The following is a 19,917-nucleotide window of genomic DNA, read 5'->3' as shown; positions in this document are numbered from 1 at the left end:
CAGCAGGTAGTACGAGCAGGGGGCATTCAAATAAGCTATTTCGATCGCTCCGGTGGCTCAGCGCCCGGTGGAGTGTTGATGCCATCGCTGCGGGTTCGCACGCAAGAGCGGGAAAGGGCCAGAACTGGTATTGGTATTGGTATTGGTATTGGTATGGGTATATCGTATTTTTGGGAAGAACTGTTCAGGTGTCAGGCCATATGTATGTCATTCATGGTTGTTTCCAAGGATGCCCTGGTGGCATGATGCGTGATGAAGGCGAACTACGGTACCAATCAATGGACGTTCGGGAGGACCTGCCCACTGAGCTTGGGCCATACGGCCCAGGTGAGGTGACTCAGCCATGAGTCAGCCGCACGTGCAGATTCAATGTTGATGCCTGAGGCGTAAAGGGGCATTTCTACCAAGTGACAACAGAAATCTAGATGTAGTTCTAACAGCATCAACCTCTGAAAACCTAGACCCTCATGGATGCGACTTACATGTACACTCTATCACAGATCCCGCAGTTGCCTACTGAGGAAATATCACCACATCAGTGGTCAAGTCGGGGGATTGGCCCCCATCGCATTCAGCCACAATGATCGAATCAGATCTCGGGAAATGGTCACTTTACGCTCAATACTCGAATACCAGGCAGAGCATCCATGTTTTCAGTGCCCCGTGTGCATGGATTCTGATTCCGACTCACCAAGCATGGGGCTTCATTCGCTCGACCATTGCCGCATGCGGGGCCTGCATGGAGCTGATATGATATGCGGGCGCAACCGACATGCCCCCAATCAACTGTCTCGTGGCCCCCCTTGCTGGCAAATACAAAAAAAAAAAGCGAAATAAAAAAGTGGAAAAAAGTGACCAAAAATGAAGAAGAAAGAAGCTATATTGAAGCGTCAGAAAAAGGAAAAGTTGGACTATCAGAATCAAGGATCCAGCTGCCGTTCCAGGGTATCAACTGCCCCTTGGCGTCCAAGCGGTGGCTTACGCCTCTCCCATTGCGGATTACTCCATCACGTCATATACTTAGCATTCGACCTCTGCGATCGACAGGTTTTTCAGTCCGGGATTGGCAGTGGAGCAATTGGAAATGACAATACGGAATCGACTGTTCTACCGTATCTAAATCTTCTTTTTCTCTTAGACTTTCTTTTTTTTAGCTTAGTCTCTTGGTGTCTGTGTTCTCTGATCTCTTCTTCTCTTTACTTATTTCCTCTTCCCCCCAGTTTGGTTCTATCCAGGCAATACTACCTCAGGTAGTATCCGTGCCCTAATCCGTCCACCTCCACCTCCACCTCCGCAGTCACTACTAGTCACCACTGCTCACAGGGACTTCATCTTGCGTTGGAGCAAGGCGAATTGATCGGCGCAATTATCACGAAAAGACACTCCCCTCGCACGCGACCAGCACCCTATCAAGCATATCTTAGAGAGAATTACATGCATCCGCAGATAGTCACCTCTCCTCTCAACTCCACCGAGTTTCGACAAGCGCGACTCGTCCGCTCGTTAAGTTCAAAATGGCCGGGCCAAATCAATCAACAGCAGCACCAGCCCCGGTCGGCTGGGATCACGACCGGGATATCAGCCGCAGCCCTGACCTCTCCGATAAATCAGAGGAGCCTAAGCTGAAGGACTATGACATTGAGAGTCATGGTCGTCGCCGCAGTTCGCAACATGTTCATGCGCTTGACTCTTCTTCCACGACGGAAAGTGTTGGGCGCCAGATTGAGCTGGAGTCGGAGAATACTATCAAGTACCGCACGTGTAGTTGGCAAAAGGTGGGTTTTATGTCGAAACTTGCATCGCAAGTAAATTGAGGAACCAATAGGGCGCAATTTACTAATCTATGGTTACAGACTGCTGCATTGCTTTTCTCGGAGTATATCTGTCTGGCTATTATGTCCTTCCCCTGGTCATATTCCATTCTGGGCCTTGTCCCGGGTTTGATTTTGACGGTGGTGATTGCTGGAATCGTCCTGTATACCTCGCTGATTACCTGGTATGAATATTCGCAGCATCTGCAACCCCCGTTAGTACTAATAACCTGATAGGAGATTCTGTCTGCGACACCCTGAAGTCCGCGACGTATGTGACATTGGCCAGTACCTATTTTGGGACTCCAAGATCGCCTGGTGGGCCACAGCAGTGATGTTCCTCTTGAACAACACCTTCATCCAAGGCCTACACTGTGTCGTAGGCGCCGAGTACCTGAACACAATGTCCAACGGCGCCGTCTGCACAGTGGTATTCTCACTGATTGTGGCCATCATTTCGTGGATCTTCTCGCTGCCACGTACATTCAGCACCCTATCCAAGGTAGCAACCTTATCAGCATTCTTCACCTTCATCTCCGTCATCCTAGCAGCCGTCTTCGCTGGAGTCGAAGACCATCCTAAGGGATACACCCCGGCAGACGGGGACCCGATTTTCCTCGCCATCCCGCCCAAGGGCACGACGTTCGTCAAGGGCATGAACGCGTTCCTGAATATCAGCTATACCTTCATTGGCCAGATCACCCTGCCCAGTTTCATCGCTGAGATGAAGGAGCCCCGCGATTTCTGGAAGTCTGTGACCGCAGTTACCATTGCGGAAATCATCGTATTCAGTCTGGTCGGTGCTATCACGTATGTCTATGTCGGAACGCAGTATATGACCGCTCCCTCCTTCGGCTCCCTCGGCAACGAAGTGTACAAGAAGGTTTCATTCTCGTTTATGATTCCGACCATAATCTTCCTGGGTGTCCTGTACGCCTCAGTCTCGGCGCGATTCATCTTCTTCCGCTTATTCGAGGGAACCCGCCACAAGGGTAACAACACCGTTGTTGGATGGGCTGCCTGGGCTGGAATCCTTGCTGGGCTGTGGATCATGGCTTGGATCATTGCGGAGGTTATCCCCTTCTTCTCGGATCTGTTGTCGATTATGAGTTCGCTTTTCGATTCTTTCTTTGGTTTCATTTTCTGGGGAACTGCGTATATGCGCATGCGCGCTGCAGATCATGGACCTCGCTTCTTTATGGTTCGAGGTATTCGTGGTTGGTTGGGATTCATTTTTAATGTTTTCCTTATTCTTGTTGGATTCTTCTTCTTGGGACCTGGTACTTATGTAAGTTTTCTCCACGCCATGGGTTCTGTCCGTACGTGGCTATTGGCTTTTGGTGAACCGCCGCTAACATTTCTCTTTCTTTTCCAGGCTGCCGTTATGTCTGTTGTAACCAGTTACCGGGAAGGCACCGTCGGCGGCGTCTTCACATGTGCCAGTAACGCACTCTAAACCACCGCGGGGCGGAGAGCTGAGTGCTTTTTTGTAAGAATTGTCGCGTTTATCGCATCTTCTGCATGTTATTTTCAATCTACCGGCGCTTGGACTCCGGGAACTTCATGACTCTGATGACCGAGAAGGGGTTGTGAAATCTTGTTTTTTGCATAAATTCCACCACTTGGGATATCAGGTGGTTTATTTTTTTCTGGGGCGGATCATGCTCTGCGGTTTGGGGATATCCTCCATCGAAACTCGCTTTGTATGGTTTGGCGGGACGCCCGGGGAGTTGGGTCTTGCAACGCCTTTATATGTATATTTTTCATCCCTGCATTCCTTGCACAGATTGATCTCAATTAAATGTAGGCTATCGGCTTGGAGGGGTCACGCCCGCTCTCCGGTTTTGACTTGCCATTGCCGCGGCACTGCTCCGATTGTACTCCGGTTGATGTTTAGTTTCTCCCGGGTTGTACAGCCTGGGTCTACTTTTGATCGGTGGAGGTCACCAGTAAGCGTTTTGATGTGGTATCTACCCCCTAAGTATACTCTAGTAGCTATTACTATAATATTGGCCTGTTAGAAATGCCAATATATAAGGCAATTGTGATTCCCGACGACATAACGCAGTCCGCCCGCTATAGAGCACTCCCAATCGGGCGAACAGCTGCTCCGGTATTCGCCCTATCACCACGTGACTTTTCCGCACTGCTTCCCCGAGGGTGGATTGGTGACTTCTTACAGTCCATTTCTTCCTCTTTTCTTTCTTCTCTTCGATTCATTAGCATTGATTCACCATGTCTAGCGTCCGTACTCTCAAGCGCGGTGTCGACCTCGTCGCCGCGAGGGCTGCTGCCCTCCACGCTCCCCGCGCCTCTATCGGCTCCACTATGCTGCGGAGGGAGCTCTCCTCCGCGGCCATCGTCCGCCCAACTGCCCCTCGGTCGTTGAGGTCTAAGGCTCCAATTGCAGTCGCAGCATCGCGAGCTGCTAACAAGGCTGTGCGCTACGCTTCCAGCTCCAATGAGTCTCTTAGCAAGACTCAGCTCTATGATCTCCACATCCAGCGCGGGGCTAAGATGGTCCCCTTCGCCGGGTTTGATATGCCGCTCGTCTACTCCGATATGAGCCATGTGGAGAGCCACATGTGGACGCGCGAGAAGGCCAGTCTTTTTGATGTCAGCCATATGTAAGTTGACCTTTCCGAGGCGGAATTGACCTGCAATGGCTAATCAATCTTCCGTTCCACAGGGTGCAGCACCACCTAAGCGGCCCCGGCGCCATTGATCTGCTAAAGAAGATTACTCCCTCTTCGGTCGACAAGCTGGCTCCTAACTCCTCCACCCTGTCCTGCCTGTTGGAAGAAGGCACCGGTGGAATTGTCGACGACTGTGTCATCACCCGCCGCACCGAGGACACTTTCTACTTCGTGACCAACGCCGGCCGCCGCACCGAGGACCTGGCCTATCTGACCGCCGAGATCGAAGCCTACCGTTCCCAGCACGGCGCCGACAGCCTCAAATGGGACATCCTCGAAGACCGCGCGCTGGTCGCGCTGCAGGGCCCCCTCGCCGCCTCCGTCCTCCAACCTCTTATCCACACAGCCAATGCCTCATCCGCCGAGACCGACCTGAGCACCCTCTACTTCGGCAACTGCCGCGAGCTGCACCTCACTCTCCCCGACGGCACCCCAACCCCCAACCCACTCCTCATCTCTCGCACGGGCTACACTGGCGAAGACGGCTTCGAGATCTCCATCCCGACATCCGGAGCCCCCAACCTCGCCGAGCAGGTCACTGAGCTCCTCCTCGCAGACAGCAGCAAGTCCCGTCTCGCCGGCCTCGCCGCCCGCGACTCCCTCCGCCTGGAAGCCGGCATGTGTCTTTACGGCCACGACATCACCACAGCACAGACACCACCCGCCGCCGCCCTCGGCTGGATTGTCAGCCGTGACCGCCGAGACCCCGCAACAGCCACCTTCAACGGTGCATCCGTCATCCTTTCCCAGATCGCCAGTCCCAAGAGCATTGCTCAGCGCCGCGTCGGTCTAACCGTCGAGAAGGGTCCCCCAGCCCGCGAGGGCGCTATTGTAGTTGATATCGCTGACCCCGCCAACCCCGTTGAAGTCGGCGTCGTCACCTCCGGTCTGCCCAGCCCCTCGCTTGGCGGTGCCAATATTGCTATGGTTTATGTCAACACTGGGTATCATAAGAAGGGTACCGAGCTTGGCGTTAAGGTCCGTAACAAGGTCCGCAAGGCTAAGGTTGTTGGCATGCCTTGGGTTGAGAGCAAGTTCCACCGTCCTCCTCAGTAAAGCATTGGTTGGATTGTAGGGTTGTTTTAATACTCTTTTTTTTTTGGGGTTTGATTCATTGTGACGTTGGGGGTCGTGCGAAAGACTAGCGCTTTGATGATTTTAACATTACCTGCCTGTATATACGTTTTCGATTTTTATGACTGTGGAGCTTAACCTCCCAAAAGACTTTCTTATTATCTTCATATATTCTCCTTGTTCCATATTAACTGCAATGTAGTCAACCATCATTGCTGTTCTTGGGTAGGTATTACTTGGCGATGGAAAGGTTCCCCCGATTAGGGCTAACTATAAGCAACATCAAATAGCCTGGACCCTATCAATCTTACAAGCTCAGCTAGCATTAATTCCCAAGGGCACAGCATTTGAAATAACTCAAACAACGAGAATGGAAGATAAAGCATCCTAAAATAACATAGGAGACAATAAAGGGGCAAGTTAGGGTTAGCAATCCAATATCAAAGCCCAAAACCCTTCTTCCCCAAATGCCCACCCCCAGCAACACGACCATGCCTCTCAAAATGCAAATGCTTCCCGGATTGACCACCAAGAGAAGAACCAACAAACAGCCCATCATCAACAACACCCTCCCACCTCCTTACATGCTCACCCCTAACCCTATCCTCCCTCTCTCCAGCCACCTCCCCAGCCAGCGAAGGCGGCAAATCCCCCTTCTTAGTCCCCCAATCTCCCTCCACATCCCCAAGCACAAGGACCAACTGCCGCCCCTCCGTAAAGAAATCATGACCCACCCAATTCTTAGTATAAGCAACCCCGTCAAGCGTAGCAGACTGAATAAACCCACTCCCCCCACGACCTCCGGACCCAACCGTCCCATTAACAGTATTAAACTTCGCCCAATTGACTACCCTAACCGTCGCCGTTTTCCCCGTAAGTGGACTAACAATACTAACAGCCTCAAAGAACGGCACGGTAAGCAGGTAAACGCTCTGGCCCGGGTTCGGGAATAGACCCATCATGGCCATCGCGACGAATGAGCCCATTGCGCCTGAGTCGTCGTTTCCGGGTAGTCCTGCTGGTGTCGGTGAGAAGTAGTCTGGGATGTAGGTTCGGACACGGGATGTGGATTTTGCGGGTCGGCCGGCGTAGTGGTATTGGAAGACTGTTAGGAAGGCTGGTTCGTTGCCTATGTAGGTTATGTTTGTGTCGTGGAGGTGGTCGAGGCGGTTTGTGAAGTTGGTTGGTCCCCCGAGGTGGGTTATTAGGGTTGACATGTCGTGGGGGACGAAGCTGGTTAGTTTGTTAGGGGGTATAGGGATGGATGGGGTTGGATGTTCTTACAACTGATATTCCCAAATACTCGATTCAAAGGTTTCTCCCGCTGTATTTTGAAGCGAACATGCACGACCACTCATATCAATATTCGAGCACGCAAGTGGATCTTGATATCCCCACGTCCCATTCGAATACTTCGGCTGAAAGAATCCCGTAAAGCCAGTATCGTTGCCTTTCCATAGAGATGTCTGATCTTTCTTGAAAAGATTTCGCCAATTGCGAGATCGTTTCTCGTACCGCTCTGCGTCGGCTGTCTTGTTGAGACCGCGCGCCATCTGTGCAATGGCAAAGTCATTGTATGCATACTCGAGTGTGCGTGAGATACTGCGGGTCATGGTGCCGAAGCCTTCGTAGTCGAAGTCTTCGACTGGGATGTAATGTAGGTTTTTCCAGCTGCGTAGGCCGCCGCGGCCTTCGTTGGACCAGTCGTATGGTTCTTCTTCGGCGTCTTTTTGGACGGCTGCGTAGCCGGCGTCCCAGTCTATGCCATCACGGAGGCCTTTGAGGTAGACGTCTGCTAGGATGTTGTCTGCATTTGAGCCGCCTTGGGTGTATCCTGTAGGTATTCTATGTCAGTATTTATTCCTGTTATACACGGCTAGGCAATTACCTTTGCAAAGAGACATGCGACAATCTGGTAGCCAGCCTAGATGGCGCTGGGTATCGATAAGTGAACGGACCATTTTGATCACAGCGTTAGGATCGAAGATAGTCAAGAATGGGATTTGGGATCTGAACGAGTCCCATAGACTGAGGGAATTGTTAGCTTTGCCTATGCACTTCCCAATCAAAGTTGACTCACCAGTAGAAACTGTCAAAATACGGCTCATTACTAGACCAGAGCACATTCTCTCCCGTATAATCTTGGGGATTGACCATTGTGCGATACACACCACTGAAGAAGTTGGTGAGAACAGAATTGTCAATTCCAGTCCGGGACACGCGAATAGGGCGCATTTTCTCTGTCCATTGATCAATGGCTGCTTGATGGGTAGCATTGAAATTGAAGTCCTTGATCTCGGACTCCGCGTGTGAGCAAGCCTGCTTCGTGCTCACGAAGCTAACTCCAACCCGAGCCAAAATGGTATTGTCTGGGGCAGACTTGAAGCGGACGAATCCACCGCCCTATATTCATGTATCAGCCATGGCCATACTAGGAGGATGCTACGCAGCTCACCGGAAGAGGATATCCATTGATAGACCTCGAAATCTTCAAATCGTGAACATCAGCACTAGCGCGGGAATTGACAAAGATCCCACTATCCCGCTTCAAAGCCGGACTCTCAAAGTCTGCACAGAAATACAACGTATAAGATCCACTCCCAAAACTAGGCGTAAATCGCGCATCACCAGTCATCCGACCAGTCGATTCATCCACAGAAATAGTCGCATTATCCTGTCTAGAATCCGACAAATCGGTAAGATCAAGCAAAATCAACGGACTACTACCATTCGGAAACTGGAACCGAAACAACGAGGTATGCTGTGCAGCAGTCATATCAACACGAACCCCAGACGCAAGCTCTATAGCAAAGTATCCAGGATGCGCCTGCACCGAGTCGGGCTTATACTTGATCTTGCGCTGCTTTTTCGGATATACACATCCGTTCACTTCATCGCCGGCACATTTTGCATATGGGAAAAGCGGGAAATTTCCTAGCGAGGGACTGCCTCCAGTTCCTGAATCGTGCATGCTCGAGAAACCGGTCACATTGCCGCCTTCGTAGGCGAAGCCGCCTTGGTTGCTTTCTGAGTCTGTGTCTGCAACGGCTTTGGCCATGCCGTATGGTAATGTAGCGCCCGGGAAGACATTTCCTATGTTGACGCGATTATCAGCATAGGACTAGGACCAATTGCCAATTGTTCAAGCTTACCTCCGTTGGCGCTGCCGATCAAGGGATCGACATATTGTAGGACATCGTAGTCCTCTACTGGAGAGGGGTCCGCGGCGTTAACTAAAACATGACTACTGGCAAGGACCAGCGACAGTAGTAATTGATATGGTGGCATGGTCGCCCGGTCGAATAAATTTGAGAGTCGAGTCGCGTTTTAGAAACAGCAGTCTGGCTGGTGTTTACCGCAGATCCCCTCTACCCCTGCATCCCAGGGCGTGCTTGCCTGGCATGTACAGTGCTTCCCCTGTCGATCCCCGCGTGCATTCTTATCCCACATAGTGATCAACTGGTATGTGGGTGACATGTTCATTCGATGGGTAGTGCAGAACTGTTCAATTGGTCTGGGTTTGCAGTGGTGGTTGGACAGCCTTGGAGTTGTGATTGAGAAATTAGCCATCACAAATAAATGGAGTTTTATTGAGGACTTAGATGAGACTGGAATTATACGTTTTTTATTGTGGTTAATGTAGCTTTTTCAATCAATATATATCTTTTACTACAAATTTCTCATTCTTGGAATGCTACCTTAGCTAGATATACATGTTACCTTACAAAAGTAAGAAAAATGAACTCTTTCAACGAATGAGAATAAGAGCAGTGATGGTCCCTATCTACATATTCAACCAGTGTCCATAGATCGACAGTATTAAGCCTAATTATATCGGTGTTTATAGTGTTATATCAAGAGGGTCCATTAGCTTATACTGTCATTATTCCGAACTGTCAAGCATCAAACACGATAACATTATGACTTCCAAGGGCAGGATGTTCGCATAACAAAGTAGCACTGAGCCACGGTGGGATGCCGCAACACTGTACGGTTACTCATGACTTACACTTTAGGCAAGACTGTGGGATATGTTATGATAAACTCGACAGAAACGATCAACTCTGTATCAAGCTATGGTTTATTTAAGTTGACCGTGGTTCCAGAACACGACCAGTCTACTTCCTTTAACCATCTTGCCCTAATCCCCGATATCATTTCGTTGTCGAGCACCATCGCGTTCTCGGGCAGGGGGCTATTGTAGCGACTTGTTGCTGCATAGCCCATTACAATTAGGCTGGCAAGCAACAGCTATTGAAGGAAGGAAAGCCAGTTTACTTCTTTTAAATTTCGTACCTTGGCCTCAGAAAATGTTGCTCACCTGCCCTGGTCGCTACGAGCTATGCAGGAACAAGTCACCACAGTAGTCCTGCCCGAGGCCGCGATAGCGCTCGACAAAGAGAATTACATTCGGAAATCCTACCTCGGAGATGTTAATCTGGACAGAATGCGAACCGAAGGTACATTATTCAAGAGCCTAATAATCCTCATTACTTGGAACCGGAAACTATGTAAGGGGAGCAACAATGAAACCCTCGAAAGCGCATCGGTGATTTGGAGATACTAATGGATAATCTTTACTTTAGGAGCAGATCAGACTAGTTGCTCGGTCCAGTTCCCATGTGGAATAGCTCCTCAACGTTTATCAATCTGGTGATTTGTGCTCAAATCCGAATCCCGATGATCTGCCCGAGGTTGGAGTGGAATAGATATTTGTAGTAACTTGGACATATTTTAGACTAAACTATAGTCGGATGTTTCCATTGGATTTTCCATTGGATTACTATATTTATCACTGAATATGCCCCATCTAATCCACTGGACAATTCTAGAGCTTGAGTGTGGAACTATATGTCTGCCTACGGCGGAGGGTCTATAAGAAGGATATGTAGAAGGGCTTAAGGCAATTATTATTGAATTACTGACAGAAGGTCATATAAGATAGAAAAGCAAGTTGTAATCTCTCCAATATACCACTAATGTAACCTTTCATCTGGGGTGCAGGTCTAGTGCGGAACAGCCTGAGCTAACTCGGACAAAAAATATAGAACCACATAAAAAAGCAAAGAAAGGCAAAACAGGCGGAGAAAAAAAAAGGAAAAACAAGGCAACATGCAAGATGAGAGACAGAAAATACAGTAGTGGCTTATAATCAATATGCAAGTTATGCCGTGAGATTCACGAACTCCGTCCGCCGAATTGGAGATGCCGAGGTCTCTCCACTCTCAACTTTGTCTCAACACTTCGCCTCTCTGGTTTTTCCTGCGTTTTCGCCATGTTTCGTCCGTTCTCCCCTTCCCTTCGTTCTCTCTCTCCAAACGTCCCTTCACACATCTCTCCTCGACTTCTCTTCCAGCGCCGAGTCTCTCCACGTTCTTTCTCCGGTTCCCCGAAGCCTCACCACCGAGCCTACTCAACAGGTAAGACACCTCCTTCTTTCCGAATACTTCACTCTAACACACCACAGAACAAGCCCAAGCCGCCCAATCTCTCCAATCTCCAGCCCAGTCCTCGCGTTTCCGCCGCTTCGCAGGCTTCACAACGATCGCAGTTTTCGCATTTACATTCGGCGTAATCTACCAAACCCAACGCACCGTATCGCGCCTCATGTCCGTCACAATCCCCACAAACGAGGAGACCCTGGCCCTCTACACACCAGAGGATGCCATCGCCGAAGAGATCGAAACTACCCTCCGCACTCACCCCGTCGCCGAGTCCCTACGCGCAAACCCGGAATTTACCGAAGCGCGCCCACATCTCAAGATCCCCGAGGCCCTGCGCGAGCGCAGCCTGACAGGCGGAACCCTGCGCGGACCGAACAAGATCGTCGTGCCACCCCTCGTCTTCAGCGAGCGAGATGGCAAGAGCATGGTTTCGTTGATGTACCTCGGCTCCGATGTCTGCGGGCACCCGGGCATTGTCCACGGCGGTCTGCTCGCGACGATTCTCGACGAGGGACTTGCTAATTGCTGTTTCCCGGCTTTGCCTAATAAGGTGGCTGTGACTGCCAACTTAAATATTGATTACCGTGCTCCGGCTATGGCGAATAACTATGTGGCTCTCCGCGCTGAGACTGTCAAGGTTGAGGGTCGCAAGGCGTGGGTTGAGGGTCGCATTGAAACTCTCCCGGCTGATGGGAAGGACCCTGTTGTGTTAGTTGAGGCCAAGGCTTTGTTCATTGAGCCCAAGCAGGCTGCTGTAAGTGCTCCATTTCTACTTTTTTCCTGATGGACGCTAATTGTGCAGGCGTTATCGAGTCTTTACAAGGTGGCGTAACTTTCTGAAATTTCTGCATGGTTCGTTCCTGGTTCCTGGCGTAGGGAGTTATAGATGTACATAGAATATATAAGTTAAATATAGAGAAGCTGTCTATATAGTCTATATTGTCTATTCCCTTCAACTCAACCCACTCGTATACAATTGCGCCATCGTATACTTGACCGCCAAGATCTGCAAGCCCCGCGGATCCTCTTTTCTTCTTACGCGGCCCCGTTTCAACTGCCCCTCGTCTTTCTTCTTCCTACATCTCCTTTGTACAGTGTGCAATTCCTCCAAAATGTCTACGTACGATCCCAATCCCACTCCCATTCCACCCCTGCACCAAACTAACCCCACTACAGCAACATCACCTTCCACGCCAGCGCCCTCACCCGCAAGGAGCGCACCGAGCTGCGCAACCAGCAGGGCCTCACAATCTGGCTGACCGGCCTGTCCGCCTCAGGCAAGTCCACCATCGCCGTGGAACTGGAGCACCAGCTGGTCCGCGACCACGGCGTGCACGCCTACCGCCTCGATGGCGACAACATCCGCTTCGGCCTGAACAAGGACCTGGGCTTCAGCGAAGCCGACCGCAACGAGAACATCCGCCGCATCGCAGAGGTCGCCAAGCTCTTCGCGGACTCGAACTCGATTGCCATCACCTCGTTCATCTCGCCCTACCGCAAGGACCGCGACACAGCCCGCCAGCTGCACGAGGTCGCCACTCCCGGCGAGGAGACTGGTTTGCCGTTCGTTGAGGTTTACGTTGATGTCCCCGTTGAGGTTGCTGAGAAGCGTGATCCTAAGGGTCTGTACAAGAAGGCTCGGGAGGGTGTTATTAAGGAGTTCACCGGTATCTCGGCTCCTTATGAGGCTCCTGCTAACCCTGAGGTTCATGTTAAGAACGATGAGCTTCCCGTTCAGGATGCTGTTAAGCAGATTATTGACTACCTTGAGTCCAAGGGATATCTGCCTAAGAAGAACTAAAGGGAAGGGCCTTGATGTTGTATATAGAGTATGCTAGATGCTTAGATGCTTTTCTCAGATAAAAGTTGTCTTGTACAGCGGATTTGGGTTGGGTTTTGTTTCTTTTTCTCATCTTGATTCCCCCTGACTGCTTGCTGTACATACTGGACAATATAGACTTTTGATTCGAGGGAACTTGGTTGTCCTGTTTGAGTGTAATCATTGTATTCAAAACTAAACAAAATATCCAAATGCTAGTTTGTGCTCGATGTACCCAGATGGTATATGTACGCAACGTCCATAACTTTGTATCTCTCACAGCAACGTCTCTCCAGTAACAACACTCAGTGGAACTCGAATTCGTAAAACACATACGGCGTGTAGTCCGCACCTCCCTCACCACCAGCATGCATCTCACCAGGATCATCGCGCTGCATACGACCTTTCTTATCGCGCCCAAAGGCATTCCCAGCCAGATATGAGTATTTGTTCTCAAGGTTGGACTTGGCACGATCAGCCTGCTTAGAGGAAGGCGCCTGTAAATGATGGCCGTCAGCAATTGCCTTCCCCCAAAAAGAAACCAAAGAACACAGCAAATACATACCCGAACCAAAGCACAGATGAAATCCAACGGCAAACCATACCGCAAAACTGTCTCAACAAAAACCCTCAAAACCAAAATATGAATCCAAACCATAACAGCCTCACTCCAAGCCGTCCGACCAAGCCGCAACGTCTCACCCCATAGCTTGCGCTCATCACCACCAACACGCTCAACCTCCTTGCGCTCCTCCTCCTTGCCACCCTCGACATACTTAAAGTCACGCGGAATCCACTTCTGCTCACGGCATTTATGCACAAACTCCGCGCTGTGCTTCTTGAACGATGTCACGGCGTACAGCGTGAACTCGCTGTCTTGAGCGACCAGTTGCGCGGAGCGGGGGACCACCATCGGCGCGACGGTCTCGTAGGTCTTCAGGAAGTCTTTTACTAGTTGGTTGGGAACGGCGACCAGGTGGGTTTCGATGTATTCGGAGTCCTGGATGATGGATTTGGGGTCGATCACCGAGGCGAGGGACTTGGTGGAGAGGTTGCCTCTGTAGAAATAGATGTGTTAGTTGGACTCGGACTGGGACATTTTGCTGTGTCGTGTAGTTTCCAATGCCGTTCACGTACGTTTGTTTGCGTTGCAGCTGGGACAGGTTGTTCTTGACCTGGTTATATTGGGAGTACTTGAATCGGATGTCGTTGTCGATACTGGCGGCTTCCTGTAGTAGACATGAATGATTAGAACCAGAGCGACGGATCGGGGATGACTACTCACCTTGTGCAGCAAATCGATCAACTCGGCCAACGGCTTATCAGCCCTGTACTTGACTTTATTCCATTGGAAAGTACGGAGGTATTGATCGACAGGCTCTGTAGAACAGTCAGCTCACCCACTTCCCAAAAGTCGAGCTCAGACCAAGCAGAAGACGTACTATCATTGACAACCTTCATACTCTCAATCTGCGCCTCGTCGCCGCCAAGGATATTCTTCAAAGCATCGCCAACCTTCGCAACGACACCCTGGCACGAAGCCTCGAGCTTGGCCAGCTCATCCGCCTGCTGAACCAGGGCGTCTAGCGTGCCGATCTTGAACTCCGGGATCGGGAAGGAGGCGGCGGAGCCATTGTCCGGGGAGATTGTGGTTGAGATGGCTTGGAGGGCGTCGTCGCGGTGGTGCGAGGGGACGATGGAGGTTGGGAGGGAGAGGAGGAGGTATTGGCTTGGTTTGGACATTGTTGCTAGATATTCATCGAGGGGTATTTGTATTGTATGTCAAGGGGAGTCGCCTCGTGGAGGCTGTGGTTTGGTGTTGGAGCTCGGGTCGACGTAGGCGGTGGGTGCTTGGGCCACCTATATAGGACTGCAACATGCCCCAGTATTCAACACTACATTTATTGTAAAACAAATCTATTTGATGTGGAATTTGTATTCGTAATATCATGGTGTCTTTGTAAGTCTATGCAACTATCTCATCTACCGCAGCACATCGTTAAACTGCTGGATCGAGATGCATAACGCTAGAAGACTACCTAACGCTCGTTGAGAGTTGGAATAAAACAAAACACCAACGTGGAGAAAGGAGAGACATAAACCACCCAGGGAAGAATATAGAATTTTGGGTCCGGAAGCAGCTAGCAAGCTCATTGCGACGGGGAGTCGACTAGCTTCGAACCTGCGGAATATGTAGGGAGAAGTTGGGGAAAAGGGAGAACAGAAGAAAAGGCATCACAGGGTATTTGTATCAAGCGTGCAGTGCTGACCATGAACCAAGTATGAAAGGAAGGGGAAAAAGTAACGGTGGTATCTGTACAAGCAAGGCAAGCGGACATTGAATCAAGAGTAAAGCATGGGGTTTGCGGAAAAATAGTCAACACCGGAACCACACCAAGGATTGGATTAAATGATGATTGGCAGCGTGATCGTTAAAATTGATGGTAAGAATAATGGTGGAAGTATCGGCTTTAGCCTTGCATGCCCATGAAGACTTCCTGACAGTTCTCCACCAGGAACTTGAGGACATCATTCTTCTTCTGGACATCGGTCATCTCACGGGCAAGAGATTCAGGACGCATGATGGTTGGCGCGAAGACCACAGCAACGTTCTGGCTGGTCATCAGGTTCTCCTCGTGACGCTCAACAACACGTCTGAGATGGAAAATAAGGAACTCCAGGACGTCGCGGTGCACGCGAGGCAGCTCCAGCAAACTCTTCTGCAAAAGCTCAATGCGTCCCTGCGTGGAGGGAATCTCGACGGAATCAATGATAAGTTCGTAAACATCATAGGTAACCAACGGGTTGGGAAGCTTGCGGAAATACTGCTTCAAAGTTGAAGTGACGGCATGGATATCGAGGTCGGGGTCGGAAATATCATAATCGAATGGAGATCGTTCGAAGCCTTCGCGAATGATTTGGATGGCGGAAGCGGCACCAGATTTGCGATAGATGCCCTCCATGTCCATACCTGACGAACTTGTTAGAGACCAGACGGCCAAATAGGTGTAAAACAAACATACCTCGAAGTTCAACTTCTTGGATACACCTGGTGACAATGGCGGGAATGATGCTCTTCTCGTGTTCCATGCGGGCCTCTAGATCAGTACCGAACAGAGCTGGAGATTGTTAGCTTATACTATATAGCTGTCGGGAGCATTGATAACATACCATCACCGGCAACCTCAGCCAACACTGGCACGCTGTCAGCCTGAGACATCTTTCCTCCCTGCTTGTGCCTCTGGTTCCCGAAGAACCCGAAGCCTTGACGACTTGGATCCTGAGTCTGGGAACGTGGAAGACCACCGGCAGCTTCTCCCTCGCTAGACATGAAGGCTCCCTTGAGACCCTTAACACCCTTGGCAACATTCTGGCCACCCTTCTTCCAGTTGAATTTGCGGGGCTGTCCCTTACGAATGCTGACAACCTGAGGCCCTGGAACGACTGTAGCGGTGGCAGGTTCAGATTCTTCTGCGATGTGGGCAGTTGAGATGGAGGGTTGAAGGTCATTGATGGCGGGCTTCAGAGCTTCGATGGAAGTTGTGGACTTGTCTTTGTTGTGAGAAATGCCCAGACCGTTGGATCGTGGCTGACCCTCAGTGGCTTTGTAGAGCTCTTGGATCTGATGAACGAGCTGGTTGTTTAGCTCAGCCAATTGTGCATTCTTCGACGATAATTGCTCGAACTCTTGGAAGGTCTTCTCCTTCTGACTGATCATGGATTCAAGTTCCTCGGTCAGGTCGTTGCGCTTCTGGATGAGTTCCTCAATCTGCGGGGCATAGGAGTCCTTCAGCTTCTGAATTGATTCGGCCAGCTCCCGCAACACATGGTTCGAGAGTTTTCCAAGGTCCAATGGTCCACTGGAGCCGCCGCGCTTCTCTGCTTCCATGTGGTCGGTGAGAACTGTGAGCTCCCGCAAAACGATCTCACGCTGGGCATCGAGAACAACCATGGTGGAGCGCTTCTCAGAAAGCTCAGTGTTGACTTGCTTGACATTCGCCGCGGCACGAGCAGCTGATTCCAGTTCCATAACACGTTGTCGTTCCTTGCGCAATTCATTTCGGAGCCAGGAAATTTCCTCAGCCTGAGAACCTGTGGGACTACCAATGCTGGCGCCAGCTTGGCTTCCGTTGGCTGGAGACTGGGGAGTCTTGATGTCTCGTCCCCCACGTAGGCTCTTCTCACTGTAGCTTCGGCCATGGCGAACGGAGTTTGAAACACGACGCAAGAAAGATTCACTCTCTCGGCCAACAGGATCATCACCGCCGATGATCCGAGACAACTCTTCATCCATGGAAAAGTCACCGCCGCTGTTGTAACGTAGCAAGGATGGCGAGCCCGCGCCGTCCAATTGAGAGTGCGAATCAAGGTGAGATGTATTCAAAGGAGCGGACTGAGAGGGTGGTTGGAACGTATCACTCCGTAGCATCGGGGAGTCTCCGTATTGCGACGACGTAGGAGATGATCCGATCTCCTTTCTAGGAAGTTGATGATGTCTGCCTTCGAGAGAATCACCCCGCTTGGGCAGGTGCGGCAGGTTGGAGGGCTGGGAGCGGGCAGAGTCCATAGAGCCATTCTCGTGGAGACGTCGAAGTTCGTTCGAAGGACGAACCGGTGCTGAAGTGATGCTGTCCAAAGGCACCTGTCGTTTTGTATCACTGGAGGCTTCCTTTGATCCGATACTGTCGGGACTGGCAGCTTCGGAGAAATTGCTTGTTTCTCTAAAGCTGATAGGAATGTCAGTGGAATTGCGCACTGAACTCGACTTTGCAGGCTTGGATGAATCGGCAGTTTGTGGAGGTTTGTCGGGTGAAATGCTATCGCTTCGTTCCCAGCCCTTCTCCTGGTAGGCAATATGAGGAGAGGGATTTTCGGAAGAGTTTCGAGAGGGAAGCTCCTGTAGATATTCACGTCCGTCGCGAGAGGCCCTGTGCGAGGATTCACCAGATCTCATTTGGCCAAAATAGTCACGGGAAGGCTCTTGTCGTGTTTGCGAATGACCACGGGAAGAACGACCTTCGGCCGAGGGATCAAAGGCGAGAGGAATTAGTAGCTCACCACCATCTGCATCAGTGTTCCGCGCCATTGACTGCCGACTGCTTCGGTATGTGCTAGACGGGAGAATAAGATTGTCTAGGGCGAAGAGTTAGTGGGGAATTTACATATATGGTGCTTGTCCCATCAAGCTCCGACAATGGGTGCTATTGTAAGCCACAATTGAGCTGCGAATAAACGCAATGCTCAATAGGCCGCGGCAATTGAAGGGTGGGATAAAGGATTTCTTGCTTACCATTGTCCGCTGCCTGATTTGAAGTCGAGCTTTCCGGCCTCTCATTCACATCTGGTGTTCCCGCCATTCGGCCAGGATCAGGCGTCATTCCGTCCGGATATTCACTCGGCACTTCGTCCATCAATGATGCCTCTTCCATGCTTGGAGGCAGGGAAGGCAATGACTTATCCAACTTCACATTAGGCCCAGTTGGCCTCTTGCTACTGGCGCCAGCTTTTCGTTTCCTCCGTCTTGCCATTAAAGACTCATGGCAATCCATACAGAAGATTCCTTGTGACGTGCGCGCATAACGGAGGTTCTCAATCTTCTTCTTGCAGTTTCGACATCTGAAGCATTGAGCGCAGAACGCCTGATCTCCAGTCAAGATGGCCAAGTCTTCAATCTTGTTATTGCAGGAGCTGCAGCTATACGTGCAATTACTACAGATAAGGGATCCATCGCCTAGCAGGAGGAGGTGTGCATCCGAGTCGAGGAGGGTACTGCAGGTACTGCAGCGAAAGCAATCGATGTGCCACCTATTTCCAGCTATTAATGGTTAGCGACATGTAAGACAACAAACAAAATCAGGAATCCGCAACTCACCAAGTTCGAAGGCTTTCCCCTCTTCTAGTGTCTACCAAAATTGTCAGTCACGTCCTCATAGGACCTTCCATATGCTGCTCACCTCTCCACAGCCCTTGCAAGGGTAGGACTCATCCTGCTCCATGGGAGAGTCTGGATAACTTGGAGTGTCCATCTTGAAACCCCTTGTCTAAATCACAGCGAAAGGTCGACAGTCGTTGCCGATTCTCTCAAAATATAGATCCGGCGCTGGATACTCAGACACGTTCCACAGACGTGTATACAGGCGATTCGTGGTCGCGACGGTACATGCGCTTTCGGCCGCTCGATGCTTGCGAGCGCACGGCGATGGAGAGATTGAACGGGACGGAAATTGTCGGCGCGGGTTTGGAGGGGGGATTCGACAGGGGGGCTGAAAGAATGGGCAAGTGGCTGAATCTGCAGACTGCTGAGGCGTTAACCAAAAGGTGATCCAGCCGTAGGCTTAAGCGTGAGACACCCGCTTTAGTCGAGGCAGGGCTGACCACATCTAGGGACCAGGGTAATAATCGCTCACGGGCCAGGGGTGTTTCGACGTACCTGGCTCTTGCAAGCCGTGCTACAGGGCCGTTTCAGATAGATAGGCGCGGGTGTTGCGCTTGTCGAGCAAGCGAAATGCGGGCTGCCCCTCGCGGGCACTGAAGTAATTTGGAGTAGTTTGGAGGGACAAACGGACAAGTCCCGAGGCTAAAAAGGAAATGACAACCGTGAAAGGAATAACCAACAGAAGAAAGGGAAAAAAGCAAAGAAATGAGGTTAGGTTGATAGGGGTGGGGGGTGGATTAAAGGAGTGAAGACTAAAAAGGGAAGAGAAGGTTGGCGGCAGAATCAACGGTCAATGTCAATGTTTTTCATTTCCGTCTGTCTAATTTTTTCTCTATTTGTCTCTGTTTTCCTTTCTTTCTCTCTTTCTCCCCTGAATTGTCCTGTACATGTACCCAAATGGTCTTCATGCCTATGTATACGTGTACAGTGGACGCCTAGAACGTGCGGGCCTTCAATCCCCCCGTACAGCCAATAAGCACTCCCTGATGGTTTACAACTGATGGAAATGATCTGATTTCAGGGACATTGTGCTTCTCAAATACTGTGTACTTTTTGACAACACGTCAACGCCTCAATCCTGCAGGGGAAGCCCCGATCCGACAGTTCAGCTCTCCGGATCTACAGTGTCCAAGGGGGG

General features: G+C 50.7%; 7 protein-coding genes across 7 annotated transcripts; 4 read left to right on the top strand and 3 right to left on the bottom strand.

Moving 5' to 3' along the window:
- Positions 1–1,514: 1,514 nt before the first annotated feature.
- On the top strand, positions 1,515–3,267 carry PENARI_c003G00555 (putative neutral amino acid permease; the record flags this gene model as incomplete). Its single annotated transcript, XM_022628034.1, has 4 exons — positions 1,515–1,775; positions 1,854–1,996; positions 2,049–3,099; positions 3,187–3,267. The coding sequence occupies 4 exons, from the start codon at positions 1,515–1,517 to the stop codon at positions 3,265–3,267; spliced, it is 1,536 nt and encodes a 511-aa protein (XP_022492046.1).
- A 779-nt stretch (positions 3,268–4,046) lies between these two features.
- Positions 4,047–5,563, top strand: PENARI_c003G02588 (glycine decarboxylase subunit T; the record flags this gene model as incomplete). Its single annotated transcript, XM_022628172.1, has 2 exons — positions 4,047–4,438; positions 4,501–5,563. 2 exons carry the CDS (start codon positions 4,047–4,049, stop codon positions 5,561–5,563), a joined length of 1,455 nt encoding a protein of 484 aa, XP_022491328.1.
- A 375-nt stretch (positions 5,564–5,938) lies between these two features.
- Positions 5,939–8,869, bottom strand: PENARI_c003G04724 (glycoside hydrolase family 92 protein; the record flags this gene model as incomplete). The annotated part of the gene is made up of 7 exons (XM_022628328.1): positions 5,939–5,968; positions 6,469–6,814; positions 6,866–7,415; positions 7,470–7,609; positions 7,662–7,984; positions 8,037–8,674; positions 8,734–8,869. 7 exons carry the CDS (start codon positions 8,867–8,869, stop codon positions 5,939–5,941), a joined length of 2,163 nt encoding a protein of 720 aa, XP_022491700.1.
- A 1,987-nt stretch (positions 8,870–10,856) lies between these two features.
- Positions 10,857–11,857, top strand: PENARI_c003G07949 (PaaI family thioesterase; the record flags this gene model as incomplete). The annotated part of the gene is made up of 3 exons (XM_022628556.1): positions 10,857–11,001; positions 11,049–11,779; positions 11,828–11,857. The coding sequence occupies 3 exons, from the start codon at positions 10,857–10,859 to the stop codon at positions 11,855–11,857; spliced, it is 906 nt and encodes a 301-aa protein (XP_022491911.1).
- A 280-nt stretch (positions 11,858–12,137) lies between these two features.
- On the top strand, positions 12,138–12,826 carry PENARI_c003G11041 (adenylyl-sulfate kinase; the record flags this gene model as incomplete). Its single annotated transcript, XM_022628763.1, has 2 exons — positions 12,138–12,145; positions 12,202–12,826. 2 exons carry the CDS (start codon positions 12,138–12,140, stop codon positions 12,824–12,826), a joined length of 633 nt encoding a protein of 210 aa, XP_022492013.1.
- Positions 12,827–13,149: 323 nt separating this feature from the next.
- On the bottom strand, positions 13,150–14,587 carry PENARI_c003G07995 (H(+)-transporting V1 sector ATPase subunit C; the record flags this gene model as incomplete). Its single annotated transcript, XM_022628560.1, has 5 exons — positions 13,150–13,341; positions 13,410–13,902; positions 13,982–14,073; positions 14,130–14,224; positions 14,287–14,587. The coding sequence occupies 5 exons, from the start codon at positions 14,585–14,587 to the stop codon at positions 13,150–13,152; spliced, it is 1,173 nt and encodes a 390-aa protein (XP_022492142.1).
- Positions 14,588–15,315: 728 nt separating this feature from the next.
- PENARI_c003G00859 (uncharacterized protein) lies at positions 15,316–18,870 on the bottom strand (the record flags this gene model as incomplete). The annotated part of the gene is made up of 6 exons (XM_022628057.1): positions 15,316–15,815; positions 15,868–15,963; positions 16,016–17,977; positions 18,135–18,659; positions 18,717–18,747; positions 18,799–18,870. 6 exons carry the CDS (start codon positions 18,868–18,870, stop codon positions 15,316–15,318), a joined length of 3,186 nt encoding a protein of 1,061 aa, XP_022491424.1.
- Between the last annotated feature and the right edge of the window lie 1,047 nt (positions 18,871–19,917).

Source organism: Penicillium arizonense, assembly GCF_001773325.1.
Source record: "Penicillium arizonense strain CBS 141311 chromosome Unknown PENARI_contig003, whole genome shotgun sequence".
Classification (NCBI taxonomy): domain Eukaryota; kingdom Fungi; phylum Ascomycota; class Eurotiomycetes; order Eurotiales; family Aspergillaceae; genus Penicillium; species Penicillium arizonense.
This window is presented reverse-complemented; position numbering and strand designations above follow the sequence as displayed.